This window comes from Zootoca vivipara, chromosome 6 (assembly GCF_965207765.1).
Source record: "Zootoca vivipara chromosome 6, rZooViv2.hap1.1, whole genome shotgun sequence".
NCBI lineage: Eukaryota > Metazoa > Chordata > Lepidosauria > Squamata > Lacertidae > Zootoca > Zootoca vivipara.
The window spans coordinates 51,210,840-51,227,356 of NC_142589.1; the positions used below are offsets into that span (position 1 = coordinate 51,210,840).

Genomic DNA, 16,517 nt, shown 5'->3' on the forward strand with positions numbered 1-16,517 from the left:
GCAGCTTTTAGTTGTTTTTACTATACTGTATTTCATATGCCACCTTGCTATATAGAGCTAGTGTATTTAGTATCAGACTAGGACCTGGGAGACCCGGGTTGAAATTCCCAGTCACCGAGAAAGCTTGGATGGCAATCTCGGACACCCACTCTCAGCCTAACCTACTTCAGGGAGATGTTATGAGGATAAAATGTAGAGGGGAAGAACTATGTAGACCACCATGAGCTTGTAGAAAAATGTGGGATATAAACACTAATGATAATAATAATAATAAATAACATGAACACAATAGTAGGTGTAGTAATAATGTTATCCCATCTACCTGACTTTTCTATCTAGGTAACGATACTGAAGCTACCCACACATTACAGAGAAAGGAAAGAACATGGTGTTACAGCAAGTCCTACCCTTGTTGTTGAGAAATTATATTATTAGAGATTAAACTATCTTTATTTGTAAGTAAGCCTTTGAGGCTTAGGCCAGCAGTTATGCTTTAGAAACTCAGCAATCATATATCATAATTACCACAAGATATTGGATCCACTAACCCAAACTTCAGGACTTATTTGGCATTTAGAGGATCCTATATTTATATCTCAAACTTTGCAGGTTGCTCGTCAGGCAGTACAAGCAGCAATTTAGCATTGTAATGGAAGGTTTTGCCATTTGGGAAAAGCCCGAGATATTAAACATTCTATATTCTTCCTCTTGTATATATTAAACATTCTTTATTCTTCCTGTTGCATATAAAAGTAGTATTACACACACAAAGCACAGTTCAATGGAAACATGTAAATTTTTAGACAGATGGGTCATACAGTTAAACTTTAGAAATGTTGTTCCGTAATTCTGTATAGTAACCCATCAGTTCAGGCAGCACATAATGGTGCGATTTCTACTGGCTTCAGGTAAAGTAAAAAAAAACACCCTCAAATTGGTCTTGCCATTTGCATCACTCTCTTGATCGCTAGCCTTGGCCAAGAACACATACATGAAATATTTGATCCTATTTTAATTTTTAGCAGAAGATGAATCACCAACAGTCCCAACAAATGGTTTTTTCCCCTGTCAATAGAGTTGGTAGAGTTCTGAAATTGCTTCATGTTTCAACTCCCAATGATCTGTCAGGCACAGCACTCTGCCCAATTCTCAATAGAGGTCTATAGGAAGTCTTACAGGAACATATTTATAACTTGCCCATTCTTCATCAGGCCACAATTATATTTTCTTATTCACAATGTCTTTTAGCAGCCAATTCGCACCAGGCTTCACCACCACCTTTTACCAAGCCCAGTCATGGTCCAGAGATGTAACTTGAACAGCTCACTTCAGACAAGGTCCCATCTTCTTATGATGAGATGGACTGAAACAGAAATTTAAGCAGTCTTCTGCTAAAGGAGTATTGCCCATGCCACAAGCCTCCAAAATCACAAGAAGATTCATCCAAGGTCAATGGTAAATTTCCAGGAAATATAAACTGGCAGCCAAATCTTTTCTCAGAAGGGCCCCATAATCTGCCTAGGCAGTAAAGCCAGAAAAGCACAGGGTCCACAGTAAGGTAAAAGTAGTATCCTTTAAGATGAGGTGGAAACAAGAATCCATAAATTTAAAAAGGAACAAATGTGTGGGCTGGGCATGGGAGAGAGCTGTTCTAAGGAGCAAGATTTTGCTTGTGCTGCAATGTTGGCAGGGTGCACTCAAGGCAGCTAGAATCCAGTTAGCAGCAGAGCTGGCTTGTGGGAAATTGGCTCAGTTCAGAGAGTAGCTCACTGGGGCAGCATGCAGCATACAGTCATTGCCACTTGTAGATCTTCACCATCTTTTCTGTCAAGGTAGCCAAGAAGCTGTTGCGGTTCACCTCATAAGGGCAGACATCTAACACAGGAAGGTCAGCAGGGAGTTTCTGCAGCAGGGAGCCACTCCCTGCATCCCAGAGCTGCAGGATAAACAAATACAAGTCACAGCTTATCGGGAATCCTGTTGCATAAAAATACAGCTCTAGCTGTTACTAGTTGGGATGTAGCAAGGAGACAAGTTACAAAAGTATTGAACCGTTACTTTCCCGTACACTGGCAAGCAGCCTAACATCACCACACATTTTGGATGGATTCAGAGTGAACAAGTGATTAGTGGTGTAATGCCGAGGACATCCCTCTTTGGCACTCCCTGTGTACAAGGTGGAGTGGTTGCAGCTCTGGCACAGAAAACATGCATGTCCATACCCAGAGTCAAGCCTCAAGTAAAGTGAGAAGATGGGGGACAAGAGAGCCCCATGTCCATTTGTTGGAAATGGCACTGTGATTGCCATGAGGAAATGCTCCAAAGAGGCAGATACAGGCTATACCAGTGTCTCAAAACAGAATTTTCACTAGAACAAGGGCTCAAGTCTTTTCTCAATGACCAAACCAGCATTAAGCTCTTTGAAGCTGCATAGCCTTAAAAACATAGAAAAACAATTACAAGTACCCTAACCACCACCTAAGCTTCCAGCATTTTAGACTATTAACACAGAGCCAGACACAACGCCCTACTTCTACAACAAAAAACAAAAAATGGTACCATGGCAGAGTTTGATGCTTCATCCCCAGCACACACAAGAATACTGCCATCATCTTCAGGACTCTGGAAGATGGCATTTTTGGTCAGGAGTTTGCACGATGGACCCGCAGTAAGAGTTTGAACTGGACGACATGAACAGATCACATCCTCAGTCCCATCAGTCAGCTGAGTAGAGGTCAGCTCCATCACCACACACCGTAAACAGTTGTTGTTTCTATCTGTGGGGTGAAAGTGAAGAGCTTTCTAGGGGACAGGTAGGTATCAAGGTATCATAGGAAGGTATCAAGACAAAACACTGTACTCTGGTTTAAGTGCAGCCCAGAGACCATTGCCTGACCCCTTCACTCACCGCTCATGGCAACTACCCCATTTCCTTAGGATACTACTCACTTGCAATCCCTTCCTTGCATGTCATCCTAGAGAAGCAGGAGTGCTCATACTGCACAGCAGGTCCCTCTTGGGAGCTGCAAAGTTCTAGGGAGGGATAGACTCCTGGAGTAGTTGGCACTTACCCTTCACCTGGGTGGAAAGAATGCCCCCTGGTAAAAGATCCATATTGTATTTGGAAATGGGAGACTGTACCCTCTGTGTCCCATCATCTTGAAAAGATTTGGGAAGACTGGGGTACAGAATAACTGGTGCAGCATTTTAGATGCAGGCCAGAGGTATCCTCTTCTCTTTTAATGTGTGTGCAAGAGAGACGCCAGCAACAAACATGGTAATTGGTTTCTGTCCACACAGTTGTAACTGTGTCCACATTTAGGGTGAAAGGAATCCCAACACTGCATAAAAACCACCCTGCCCTGATGTCTACACATCACAACTTACTGGGTCTGAATGTTGCAAGGCAGTGCCGTGTGCTGGCCTCTGTCTGAAGGTCAATGCAACCTCCAGGCTCCAGGAGGAGGTGGTGAGGCCGGTAAGAGCCACTGGCCTTCTGTTCCCAAAAGCAGGCTCCCTCCAGTGTCCCAGATACCAGTCCACCATAGGGCAGTGAGGCAGAGGCCATTCGGGGAAGATACGATAAGGACACCACAGGGCACCTGTGAGGGACAGAGGAAAGAGCAATAACCAACAATGTCAAACCATTCCACTTTCCCTACACATTTGCTGTTGTGAGTCTGAACGAGCATGAGTAAGGAAGGATTTCAAAGAGAACTGGAGAATCACTCTCACTTCTACATACCATTGGCCAAAAGATCTAGTGCTATGACTGAAATCCTATTAATATTTACCTCTGAGCAAGCACCACTGAACACTGCACAATTGACTTCTGAGTAAGAAACAAGTTGAGCGCCATATTACCATGACTGTTTACAACCCCAGAAAAGAACAAGGTAGAAGTCAATCACTGCAGGCAACACTGCAAGTATGACAATCTCTCCAGGGCTTACCTCACCCCATGTTCATTCCTATTCCTCATCCACAGAACTGATTGAAAAATATACATTCTGAGAAGTCTTGGTGCAATGCATTAAGGACTGGAAATGGGTCCCAGACAAGTTTATCAGGCTAAACCCCTGCCATTAGGCCACTCTCTCAAGCTCAAAGGTCTTCATTCTGGGTTATAGTGGGGAGATAACCAGCAACCATGCAGGTGGCGCTGTGGGTTAAACCACAGAGCCTAGGGCTTGCCGATCAGAAGGTCAGCGGTTTGAATCCCAGCGACGGGGTGAGCACCCGTTGCTCGGTCCCTGCTCCTGCCAACCTAGCAGTTCAAAAGCACGTCAAAGTGCAAGTAGATAAATAGGTACCACTCCAGCGGGAAGGTAAACGGCGTTTCCGTGTGCTGCTCTGGTTCACCAGAAGCGGCTTTGTCATGCTGGCTACATGACCTGGAAGCTGTACGCCGGCTCCCTCAGCCAATAACGCAAGATGAGCGCCACAACCCTAGAGTCGGTCACGACTGTACCTAATGGTCAGGGGTCCCTTTACCTTTAACCAGCAACCAGAGTAAAAGTTAGTGTTCTGCAAATTCTGTACCAGGAAGATATACCAATAACACATGGCACACAAATTTTAAAGTTCTACATGTGCTGATCATCCTTCATCTGCTTCAAAGTCCTTTACAGTCTTAATTCATATGCTCAGAGGATAACCTAACTGTATAAAGCAGGAAAACGATACCTGGACTTCTGTGGAGCAAGCTCCTGGACATGAGAGCTTGTGTCCCGCAGGTCATACACCAAGACAGAGCCATTGACCAAGCCAGCATAGACATAGTTGGTGTCATCCAGGCACCAGCTGCAGCTCCAGACAGGTCGACCAGTATTGTACGTCTGCACAACGGTGTTTGTAGTCAAGCTGAGGGAAAGTTAGCGGAGCTTTACATATCAAAGCGGTCTCCCATTGAGGACCTTGGTACTTCTGCACGTGACCCACGCTATCCAGCAGATACCCCGTTGTGGGCAGAACAGCACAGTTCAGACAAAGCTGCTCTGCAGAGGCCAGGCAATACTTCCAGAATAAGATCCTTACACAATCTCCTGGACCACAGAGAAAGGAAGCAGGCAAACCCTAACCCTCATCATAATCATCACTACTCACCTGGTAAGCTTGAGGGTATGGTCTAAAGCAGCAGATAAGAGCAAACCATCTGCACGGTTGCTGAAAGCCAAGCCCCGGATCTGCTTGCTGTGGATGGGGACATATTGGCTGCTCTTTGAGTTGACAGCACTCATCATCTTAATTCCACAGCCTGAGACACAAAGCAAACTGATCAGCAGAAAGCCCACCCTGCTAGAGTCCAAATGCTGCAATGTCTGTCCTCTTGATTGACCAAGGCAGTGAAAAAAACCACTATTTCCATCATAAAACTTAGGGACTTGCTTCAGCAGGCAACTCACCAGGAATGAGGGTGCTTTGTGGTGATGGCTGTGACACTACAAGGCAGCTCAGTGGGTCGCAGTATGCCATAACCCGGCAGTTGCCCACCTGAGACACTAGGGTGGCCCTCTCAAAGTGGTACTTGTGCTGGCCCTGGCTGGAGGAGAGGCAGCCTGGAAAGCATGAGCGAGAGTTGCTGGGCTGCTGAGAGGAAAGGGTGTTGTGGCGAGCCATCAGGGCCTTTAATTCCTGTAGAATGGAAAGCAGGAAAAATGAGGCAAAGAAAGCATGTGTGCAGCCGAGAGCACTGGATGTTTCCACAGGCAGGACAGTAGTAAAAGTCAGGACCAACTTGTTCTGGGTTGTTGTTTCTTTACTGCTTTTGTATACAACTTGGCTATTTTTTGCATGTAGAGTGGTTTATAAATTCTGAAACAAAAACTTTGTCACAGAAAAGAAATGTATCAAATGCAAAAACCCTTCAAATGCTCAACCAGCTCACCCCCCAGCTAAAATATAGCTGGGATATCCTAGCCTTCAACTTTCCACTTTTCACTCTGCAAGGTGGTTACTTAGCTGAGCTTGCCTTAGTTTTTTCACGATTCCCTGCAAGATCCAATTTCTACTCCTTCCTGAATATAGTGCATTTCATTTTCTTGTACATGGGAAGGGGATTTAGAAGGTCCTGCATGAACAGGATACAGTGAAACTTACCTGAACTTGCTGCCGAAGTTTACTGCATTCATCTGTCAAGACCTGCAACTGGAGGCGGCTCTGTGCGGATTCCAGCTCTGCCTTCCTTCGTAGCATTTGCTCCTTCTCTAAAGAGCTGCAGGAGAAAAGTACAACAGATGCAATTAAGGAAGCTCATGAGCCAACCCATCTCTCTCCCACTGATGAGTAGAATTATTTTTCTATTCCATTTTTCTGCCTGCCCAAAAACTATTAAAGACATAATAACAGTTCTGTCTTGAATTTAGATAGACACATTTAAATAGCAATACTTCAATTTCAGAATAACCATGAGAGATTCAATTGAAAACTCATCTCATTTATCTTAAATATATATACTAGTAAAAAAAAGTTACAGAAGCAGGCATATATCTTCACAGGGACATCCAAACATTGTACCTATCATACCTACCTAAAACAAGTCAAACAAAGCATGCCCTTGAACTAAAGCCTGGTGTTAGGACACAAGTATCTTCTCCAATCACACAGATGCTCATCTGACTCAGCTGAGGCACAGTGATAGTGAGTACATACCTTTTCATGTGTTCCTGTTCACTGGTGTCCAGCGCTTTCAGAGTACGAGCATAAAGGACTACTATATCAGAGCGCTTGGCTTTCTTATTACACTAAAAAATGAAAAAATGTGAACATAAGCCAATTTATTGGTAATGAAGGACATCTACTGTGCTGCTGTTAATTTCTCATGATGGCTACGCAAACCAGGTGGTGGTACAGCTTTTCAAATAGATCTCTTTGCAAAAGCAGGGGTGAATGTACACAGTGTTGACTTTCTGAGAGACTCCCCTTATCTCAAGTAGTTCTCCAGAACAATCAGTGGAACTCCCCCAAACATGCCAAAGTGACCTGCTCAACATCATGCCCAAGCATCTCTTCTCAAAGTTTCCTTGTGAACAGGTAGTCTGATCCCAGGCAAAATCCCTGAAATTAGCCAACAAAGCAAAGACAACAACTTAAAAAGGTAAACAGCACCTTACTACTACCCCTCAAAAATCCCATTGTCTCAGGTAGAAGTTCTACCACTGCTCTATCACCAAATATGATGTACAGCAGCTGCTGCCAACTTGGTGTCCTCCAGAAGTTTTGGATTACATAACTTCCTTCAGACTTAACCAGCACACCTGTGCTAGCTGGCACTGATAGGGGATTTGTAGTCCAAAACATATGGAGGGCACCAAGTTGGCAAATGCTGATAAAAATACTCTCCTCACAGGAAGAGTTTGACCAAAGGAAAGGACAACTTGCTACAACTCCTAGAGCCCAGATTTGAGGAGTCCTGCTGTGCTCAACGCTAGGTAAAGTGCTGTTTGAAGTCCTGCAATCAGTTTGAGTGCCAAAACAAGGAAAATGGCATCCAAAAAATGGAACACAGCTCAGGGGAGTGCAAAGAAAAACACAAGAAGGTCTACAGAAGGCAAGCCAAAAGAGGAAGAGCTTACAGAAAGATGGCATGAAAAGTAATGCAGAAAGGGAGAAGAGAAAAAAGAAAAGTAATGTGGAGAGAATTGTTGCCCACAAATTTTACCAAGGATAGGAAAAGAATAAATGGGTTTCAGAGAGGAAGATTTAGGTTACGCGTCAGACAGAAGAAACAAAATACCCTTCCAAGCTTTTACCTGTGGGCATTTGCCCACTTGTCCCTTCAGCCACCTCTCAATGCAGCTATAGCCAAAGAGATGCCCACACCGCAGTGCAGAAAGACGGTGCTCCCCAGCATTTGTCCACTCTTCAAAGCAGATGGCACAGGTATCTCCACTCTCTTCTTCCTCACCCAGAGGAGCCAGAGGAGCAGCTAGGTGAGTTCTCTTTAATGGAGTTGTCTGAAACAAGAGAACATGGAAAAGGTCAAACCAATGCAATCTTGGTTATCTTAATTGGCTGCACACCCTCCACAGCACATACCGAATCATTCATACCTTCTTTTGGAGGGCAGTGGCACCTCTAGCATCAGGATGCTCTGACCCAACAGAATCCCCTCCAGGAGGCTCCATTTGGGTTGCATTAGAAACTGCAGGGGAGAAACAAAGGAATAATTAATATGGGGGGACAGATTGTAATTAGTGCCACAAAAACAAAAACTCAGTAACAAATGTTAGCATTTAAAAGGGAAGTTCAAAGTGACTGAAAACAAAGCCACTGCTATCTAAGAAAAAGAGAGAGAGAAGAGATCAGCTTTTTCATAAATATAATCCTTCAAACTATGTTAACAGGGGGCAATTAAAAAACTTGGCAGAAAATAGTAAAATAACTCAAGACACCCTCTGCAAATTCCAATGGTGGCTTCCCAGCACAAACCCCTTCCACCTATGTTCACAACTGGCTTGCTCCAACCTTCCTTTCTTCCCTCATTTCCCAAGATGGTCCCACCTATGGTCCTGCAATTCTACTATCCTCACCTGCTCTTTTTAAAAAACCTCCAACCTTCTCTTGCTGTTCAGAAAAGGGAGTACCATGCACAAATAAAATATATATGTTACCTGAATCTCCCCTATAGACCCCTTCTCAAAATTCCTCCGTGAAACCCATTTTGTGTATGTGTGAAATAAATTAAATAATAATAAGCATGCCTATCTGCATAACAGAACCTCAGTTTGACATTTAGCAAGGTTTGTACAAAGATCAGAAAACAGCTTTCAATTATTCAAAGACAGCAGGATACACTAGCAAAGTCTGGCCTTAGTTCAAGTCTCTGCAGAATGAAATAAATGGTATGGTCAGGCCCAAGTCATCCTCTCCCAAACTAACCTACCTCTCAAAGTTGTTATGAAAATACAAATGTCATACTCTCTGAATAAACAAATAGATGGTTGTGATCCAAGGTAGGCAATGCGTAATGAGCCATTTCTGAAGTTTTAGGCCCCTTTAAAGAACCAACACAAACCTCCCAAGTTGGCTGGCCCAGGTGCCTCCTCAAGGGCACCCACTGTCTCCTGTTCCTCCTCAGTGGAGCTGCTGCTGCTGTTACTCTCAGAATCACTTAGAACCACAGTTTCATCTGAGCTGTTCCCACTGTGACCTGCTAGGATGTGTGATGCTGCTGTCGCTTGGGTCCTGTTGATCTGGAAATAACTGTCTAACGGTGCTGTGGACCTGAACATCCAAAGCATAAATTTTCATTAGAAAATGTAAGATGGACAGAAGAACATGACCCACCCATTTCCAAGCCACAAACTTCAATAATTTGGACATCTCTCTCTCCCCCTCCACCTCAGAAGCCACAACTTTTCATTAGATTCTAAATCAACTTTTCATAATGTGCTACCTACCTTCCATCAACATGCACATTGCTCTGTAAGTTGAGCTAGCAACTCCGTAGCCAAGTGGAGCTCAACAAATTCCTAAACACTGCTCATCCTTCCACCCAATTCTGTGAAGTGCATCTTCTCTCCCTCAACTATCTCCCATCCCAGCCAAGTCCTTGTGCAAATGGGTATTTGGGTTTGCTTCCCCATCCTTTTCTTTTTGGTGCTAAGTCTTTAGATCAGGGGTCCCCAAACTAAGGCCCATGGACAGTCTGGGAATCAGCATGTTTTTACATGAGTAGAATGTGTCCTTTTATTTAAAATGCATCTCTGGGTTATTTGTGGGGCATAGGAATTTGTTCATATTTATTTTCAAAATATAGTCCGGCCCCCCACAAGGTCTGAAGGAAAGTGGACCGGCCCCCCGCTGAAAAAGTTTGCTGACGCCTGCTTTAGATGGTAAATTCTGAGGGCAGGTGCTTGATGGTTTTGTTTTGTTTTTTTAACTGAAAGCTACTCTGAGAGCTGGGTAGAGAACACTTGAAACAAGCTCTGCACACAAAGCACAAGCGCCACCACCAGGCTAAGGCCCCACGCCTTTCACATGAGTTTATCTAGAAGCCAGCTTACAAATACGAGTTGCCTCCCGGATCTGCTTCCTACATGATCCCCCCAACAGGAACCTCCTTGGAAGATCAACCCTCCCACTGACAGATGCTCACCTCACACACACACACACACACACACACACACACACAGTACACCCCTTGAACACACTCTGTCAGGCACCAACTTTGCAGGATCTGACCCCCACTCCAACAGGCTCCCATCGGCAGTATCCATTCCCCACAGACAGCAGCTTCCCTTCACACACACGCAATATCACCCTTCTCTGGGTCTGAGGAGCCCCCTTCCCGCACTGCAACAGTGACCCCAACAGCAGCCAACAATGCGTACCAAGGATTCAACCCCGCCCGGTACTTGCTTTCTAAACCTTTCAGATGTCTGCTTATTTTATATAGCTGTCCCATAGCAGGAGGATTCGAGGAAGCCAGTGTGGTTAGAGTGTTGGACTAAGACCTGGGAGATCAAGGTTCAAAACCCCACTCAGTCAAGAAGCTCACTGTGTGACTTTGGGCCAGCCACAGCCTCTTAACCTACCTCACAGGGTATCTGTAGGGGGGGGGGGTAAACCATATACTCCTTGGAGAAAAGGGTGGGATATAAATGCAATAAATAAACTCTTCTGCTGACCTACTTAAGAAAGCTGTTGAAGCCAGCCAGATATTAGTCGCCAACCTGGCATCCACATGGTTGCAATTGGACCCACACCAGTAGCAAAACGCACCTGGCTAATTTCTATCACAACAAAGCACATGCTCTACCATGGGCATAGCCAGGGGGGTGTTGGAGGGCAGCTGGCCCCCACTACATCAAGTAAATAAATTGTTGTTGTTGTTGTTTAGTCGTTTAGTCGTGTCCGACTCTTCGTGACCCCATGGACCATAGCACGCCAGGCACTCCTGTCTTGCACTGCCTCCCGTAGTTTGGTCAAACTCATGTTCGTAGCTTCGAGAACACTGTCCAACCATCTCGTCCTCTGTCGTCCCCTTCTCCTAGTGCCCTCAATCTTTCCCAACATCAGAGTCTTTTCCAAGGATTCTTCTCTTCTCATGAGGTGGCCAAAGTATTGGAGCCTCAGCTTCACGATCTGTCCTTCCAGGGAGCACTCAGGGCTGATTTCCTTAAGAATTGATAGGTTTGATCTTCTAGCAGTCCATGGGACTCTCAAGAGTCTCCTCCAGCACCATAATTCAAAAGCATCAATTCTTTGGCGATCAGCCTTCTTTATGGTCCAGCTCTCACTTCCATACATCACTACTGGGAAAACCATAGCTTTAACTATACGGACCTTTGTCGGCAAGGTGATGTCTCTGCTTTTTAAGATGCTGTCTAGGTTTGTCATTGCTTTTCTCCCAAGAAGCAGGCGTCTTTTAATTTCGTGACTGCTGTCACCATCTGCAGTGATCAAGGAGCCCAAGAAAGTAAAATCTCTCACTGCCTCCATTTCTTCCCCTTCTATTTGCCAAGAGGTGATGGGACCAGTGGCCATGATCTTGGTTTTTTTGATGTTGAGCTTCAGACCATATTTTGCGCTCTCCTCTTTCACCCTCATTAAAAGGTTCTTTAATTCCTCCTCACTTTCTGCCATCAAGGTTGTGTCATCTGCATATCTGAGGTTGTTGATATTTCTTCCGGCAATCTTAATTCCTGCTTGGGATTCATCTAGTCCAGCCTTTCGCATGATGAATTCTGCATATAAGTTAAATAAGCAGGGAGACAATATACAACCTTGTCGTACTCCTTTCCCAATTTTGAACCAATCAGTTGTTCCATATCCAGTTCTAACTGTAGCTTCTTGTCCCACATAGAGATTTCTCAGGAGACAGATGAGGTGATCAGGCACTCCCATTTCTTTAAGAACTTGCCATAGTTTGCTGTGGTCGACACAGTCAAAGGCTTTTGCATAGTCAATGAAGCAGAAGTAGACGTTTTTCTGGAACTCTCTAGCTTTCTCCATAATCCAGCGCATGTTTGCTATTTGGTCTCTGGCTCCTCTGCCCTTTCGAAATCCAGCTTGCACTTCTGGGAGTTCTCGGTCCACATACTGCCTAAGCCTGCCTTGTAGAATTGTAAGCATAACCTTGCTGGCGTGTGAAATGAGCGCAATTGTGCGGTAGTTGGAGCATTCTTTGGCACTGCCCTTCTTTGGAATTGGGATGTAGACTGATCTCCAATCCTCTGGCCATTGCTGAGTTTTCCAAACTTGCTGGCATATTGGGTGTAGCACCTTAACAGCATCATCTTTTAAAATTTTAAATAGTTCAGCTGGAATATCATCACTTCCACTGGCTTTGTTATTAGCAGTGCTTTCTAAGGCCCATTTGACTTCACTCTCCAAGATGTCTGGCTCAAGGTCAGCAACCACACTACCTGGGGTGTACGAGACCTCCATATCTTTCTGGTATAATTCCTCTGTGTATTCTTGCCACCTCTTCTTGATGTCTTCTGCTTCTGTTAGGTCCTTACCACTTTTGTCCTTGATTATGGTAATCTTTGTACGAAATGTTCCTTTCATATCTCCAATTTTCTTGAACAGATCTCTGGTTTTCCCCATTCTATTGTTTTCCTCTATTTCTTTGCATTGCTCATTTAAGAAGACCCTCTTATCTCTCCTTGCTGTTTTTTGGAAATCTGCATTCAGTTTCCTGTATCTTTCCCTATCTCCCTTGCATTTTGCTTGCCTCCTCTCCTCCGCTATTCGTAAGGCCTCGTTGGACAGCCATTTTGCCTTCTTGCATTTCCTTTTCCTTGGGATGGTTTTCGTTGCTGCCTCCTGTATAATGTTACGAGCCTCCATCCATAGTTCTTCAGGCACTCTGTCCACCAAATCTAAATCCTTAAACCTGTTCCTCACTTCCACTGTGTATTCATAAGGGATTTGATTCAGATTGTATCTTACTGGCCCAGTGGTTTTTCCTACTTTCTTCAGTTTAAGCTGGAATTTTGCTATAAGAAGCTGATGATCTGAGTTACAGTCAGCTCCAGGTCTTGTTTTTGCTGACTGTATAGAGCTTCTCCATCTTTGGCTGCAGAGAATATAATCAATCTGATTTCGATGCTGCCCATTTGGTGATATCCATGTGTAGAGTCGTCTCTTGTGTTGTTGGAAGAGAGTGTTTGTGATGACCAGCTTGTTCTCTTGACAGAACTCTATTAGCCTTTGCCCTGCTTCATTTTGAACTCCAAGGCCAAACTTGCCAGTTGTTCCTTTTATCTCTTGATTCCCTACTTTAGCATTCCAATCCCCTGTAATGAGAAGAACATCCTTCTTTGGTGTCATTTCTAGAAGGTGTTGTAGGTCTTCATAGAATTGGTCAATTTCACTTTCTTCAGCACCGGTAGTTGGTGCATAAACTTGGATTACTGTGATGTTAAAAGGTCTGCCTTGGATTCGTATCGAGATCATTCTGTCATTTTTGAGATTGCATCCCATTACAGCTTTTGCCACTCTTTTGTTGACTATGAGGGCCACTCCATTTCTTCTACAGGATTCTTGCCCACAGTAGTAGATATGATAGTCACCCGAACTGAATTCACCCATTCCCTTCCATTTTAGTTCACTGATGCCCAGGATGTCGATATTTATTCTTGTCATCTCATTTTTGACCACATCCAGCTTACCTCTATTCATGGTTCTTACATTCCAGGTTCCTATGCAATATTTTTCTTTACAGCATCGGACTTTCCTTTCGCTTCCAGGCATATCCGCAACTGAGCGTCCTTTCGGCTTTGGCCCAGCCGCTTCATCAGCTCTGAATCTACTTGTACTTGTCCTCCGCTCTTCCTCAGTAGCATGTTGGACGCCTTCCGACCTAAGGGGCTCATCTTCCAGCGTCATAACTTTTATATGCCTGTTGTCTTTGTCCATGGAGTTTTCTTGGCAGGGATACTGGAGTGGCTTGCCAGTTCCTTCTCCAGGTGGATCACGTTTAGTCAAAACTCTCCACTATGACCTGTCCATCTTGGGTGGCCCTGCATGGCATAGCTCATAGCTTCTCTGAGTTATTCAAGCCCCTTCGCCACGACAAGGCATTGATCCATGAAGGGATCAAATAAATAGAAATATTTAACTGACCATTTGCATTGCAGATAACTCTGTTCTGCCCCCCTAACAAAAAGACCCCCCCCAAAAAAGAAAAATCCTGCCTATGCCTATGTGCTCTACCACTACACTATGACAGTGGTGTAGCCCATTCCCCTTCACAGAACACAGGGAGGAAAAATGTGAGGGGGTTCTTGTTTACAAATACCAGCTGCCTTCAGCATGTGCTCCAACAGACACCACCTTCACATATCCTCACATAACCCATCTGCTGCTCATAGAACCAACCTTGCAGGCTCCATGCCACCACTCCCATTCTGACATGTGTTCCCCCAGGATCTCTCCTCCCCCACTGTGACAGACACTCCTTCACGCACACACCCTATGATCGATCCCCTGGCTCTGAGAAGCTCCTTATATGACCATCACACACTCACACACTTTTGACAGGTCCTTTCCCTCGCTTAGCAACCCCCCTCGCTCTGACAGGTACCCCCTCCACTCACTCTCTCTCTCTCTCTCTCTCACACACACATGACCCACAGGTACCTCCACCACACTACCCCGCAAAATTCACAAAATCCACAACCCCTGTGAAAGACTCCCCTTCCCTTCACCCACCCCAGAATCCACTTCCTGGCTCCCGAGCACCCGCCGCCTCCTCCTCCGTTCTGACAGCCACCTGCGCCGGAGAAACCTAACAGCCTTCCTTCCCCAGGGAAGGGAACGCGAAAGGCCTCTTGTTTACAAACCCCAGCTGCCTCCAGCACTTTCCTCCGATGCTTCGCTCCGAGACGCACCTTCTCCCTCCTCCGCGGGGCCCACCACGCCCAGCCCCGTTTCCGAGGGGCTCCCCTCCCCCAGCCCATTAGGACAGGGGCTCCTTCGTACTCTTCTCAGGCCCCATGGTCACTTTGAGAAGCTCCGCACAGGATCCGAGCCCTTCCCCCTCCCTTCCTCACCTGGCTCGGGAGGCCCGTTGGGAGGAGGAGGAGGAGGCGGCGCGCGGTCCCGGCTGCTGCTGCCGAGGCGGGTTCCTCCTGGCTCGAGGCGGCGGCGGCCTCCGCGGCTCGCGCTCCCCAACGAAGGCGCCCCATGAAGAGCGAGAAGCCGCCGGCCGAGGCGCCCCGGACGTCGAGGCGTCCCCGTCTGCCGCGGCTGGGTCCTGAAGGCGGCTGGCGGCGGCTGGCGACTCGGGCTCCTCGGCCGCCGGCGCGAGGTCCACGTCCATCGCTTCCTGGTGGGACATGTCCTCCCCTCAGAGGGGAGGGGAGGGACCCAGGCGTCCGGGCCTGACTTTCCCTCAACTGCAGTCGCTCGAGCGCCCCGCCGCCGCTGCTGCTGCTGCTCCGCCTCCAACTCCCGCGGCCCCTATTGGTCGCTCGTACAGCCGCGAAAGGCCGAGCGCGAAAGCAGGCTTCGGCTCCCATTGGGACAGAGCGGAGCGTACGTCGCATTTCCATTGGGCTATACGTCTGTCAATTTTGGAGAGGGAGGGAAACAGTACGAAAGGGCCCCGCCCTCTGCGAGGGGAAGGGAAAAGTTGAGGTCGTAATTTGCAAGGCGCATGCGCAGCAAGGGTTCAAAGACTGACAACTGCAATAGCCATAGGCGGGACTTCCTGTTTTTGACCCGAAGCGTCAACTGACTTCTCTTCATAGCATACAATGGGGAAAATGCAGAATTTTACCATAGTTCACCGCAGTGCATTGCACTGTACAAGCAAAGATAAATGTCGGCCCTTCTTCTGGCTCAGATCTTAAGGCCACAAACCCACACTAGAAGTAACATGAGTAAAGGGAGCGGAAGGGTATTATCTGTTCAGAACTAAGCTGAACCTGTCAAGTTCCCGATCAATTATAGCCTGTACCAGCAAAGCTATGTGGGTGGCGCTGTGGTCTAAACCATAGAGCCTAGCCCTAGGGCTTGCCGATCAGAAGGTCGGCGCTTCGAATCCCCACAACGGAGTGCGCTCCCGTTGCTCCGTCTCAGCTCCTACCAACCTAGCAGCTCGAAAGCACGTCAAAGTGCAAGTAGATAAATAGGTAAACGGCGTTTCTGTGCGCTGCTCTGGTTAGCCAGAAGCGGCTTAGTCATGCTGCCCACATGACCTGGAAGCTGTCTGCGGACAAACGCCAGCTCCCTCGGCCTATAGAGCGAGATGACCGCGCAACCCCAGTGTCGTCCACAACTGGACCTAATGGTCAGGGCAAGGCTACGCCTCCACCCCACCCCCCAATTACTTGGCCCATGGTCCAGCGAGACATGAAACTGGTTATTGAGATTTTAAAGCAAAAACATGGTCCAGCTGGTATCTGAAGTGTGCATGCATACGAAAGCTTATACCAAGAACAAACTTAGTTGGTCTCTAAGGTGCTACTGGACAATTTTTTTAAAAAAAAATATGTATTTCAACTGTGTCAGACCAATATGGCTACCTACCTGAATCTAGAACAGCTGGAGCATTTGAGCAA

At 46.2% G+C, this 16,517-nt stretch overlaps 1 protein-coding gene across 1 annotated transcript; it reads right to left on the reverse strand.

Annotated features, from left to right (window-relative positions):
• Nucleotides 1-708: 708 nt before the first annotated feature.
• On the reverse strand, nt 709-15,411 carry RFWD3 (ring finger and WD repeat domain 3). The gene is made up of 12 exons (XM_035120527.3): nt 15,006-15,411; nt 9,017-9,225; nt 8,052-8,143; nt 7,752-7,955; nt 6,652-6,743; nt 6,100-6,214; nt 5,406-5,634; nt 5,107-5,257; nt 4,687-4,863; nt 3,388-3,602; nt 2,560-2,777; nt 709-1,936 (listed from the first exon to the last, which is right to left on the reverse strand). Exons 1-12 carry the CDS (start codon nt 15,290-15,292, stop codon nt 1,793-1,795), a joined length of 2,133 nt encoding a protein of 710 aa, XP_034976418.1. The 5' UTR covers nt 15,293-15,411; the 3' UTR covers nt 709-1,792.
• Between the last annotated feature and the right edge of the window lie 1,106 nt (nt 15,412-16,517).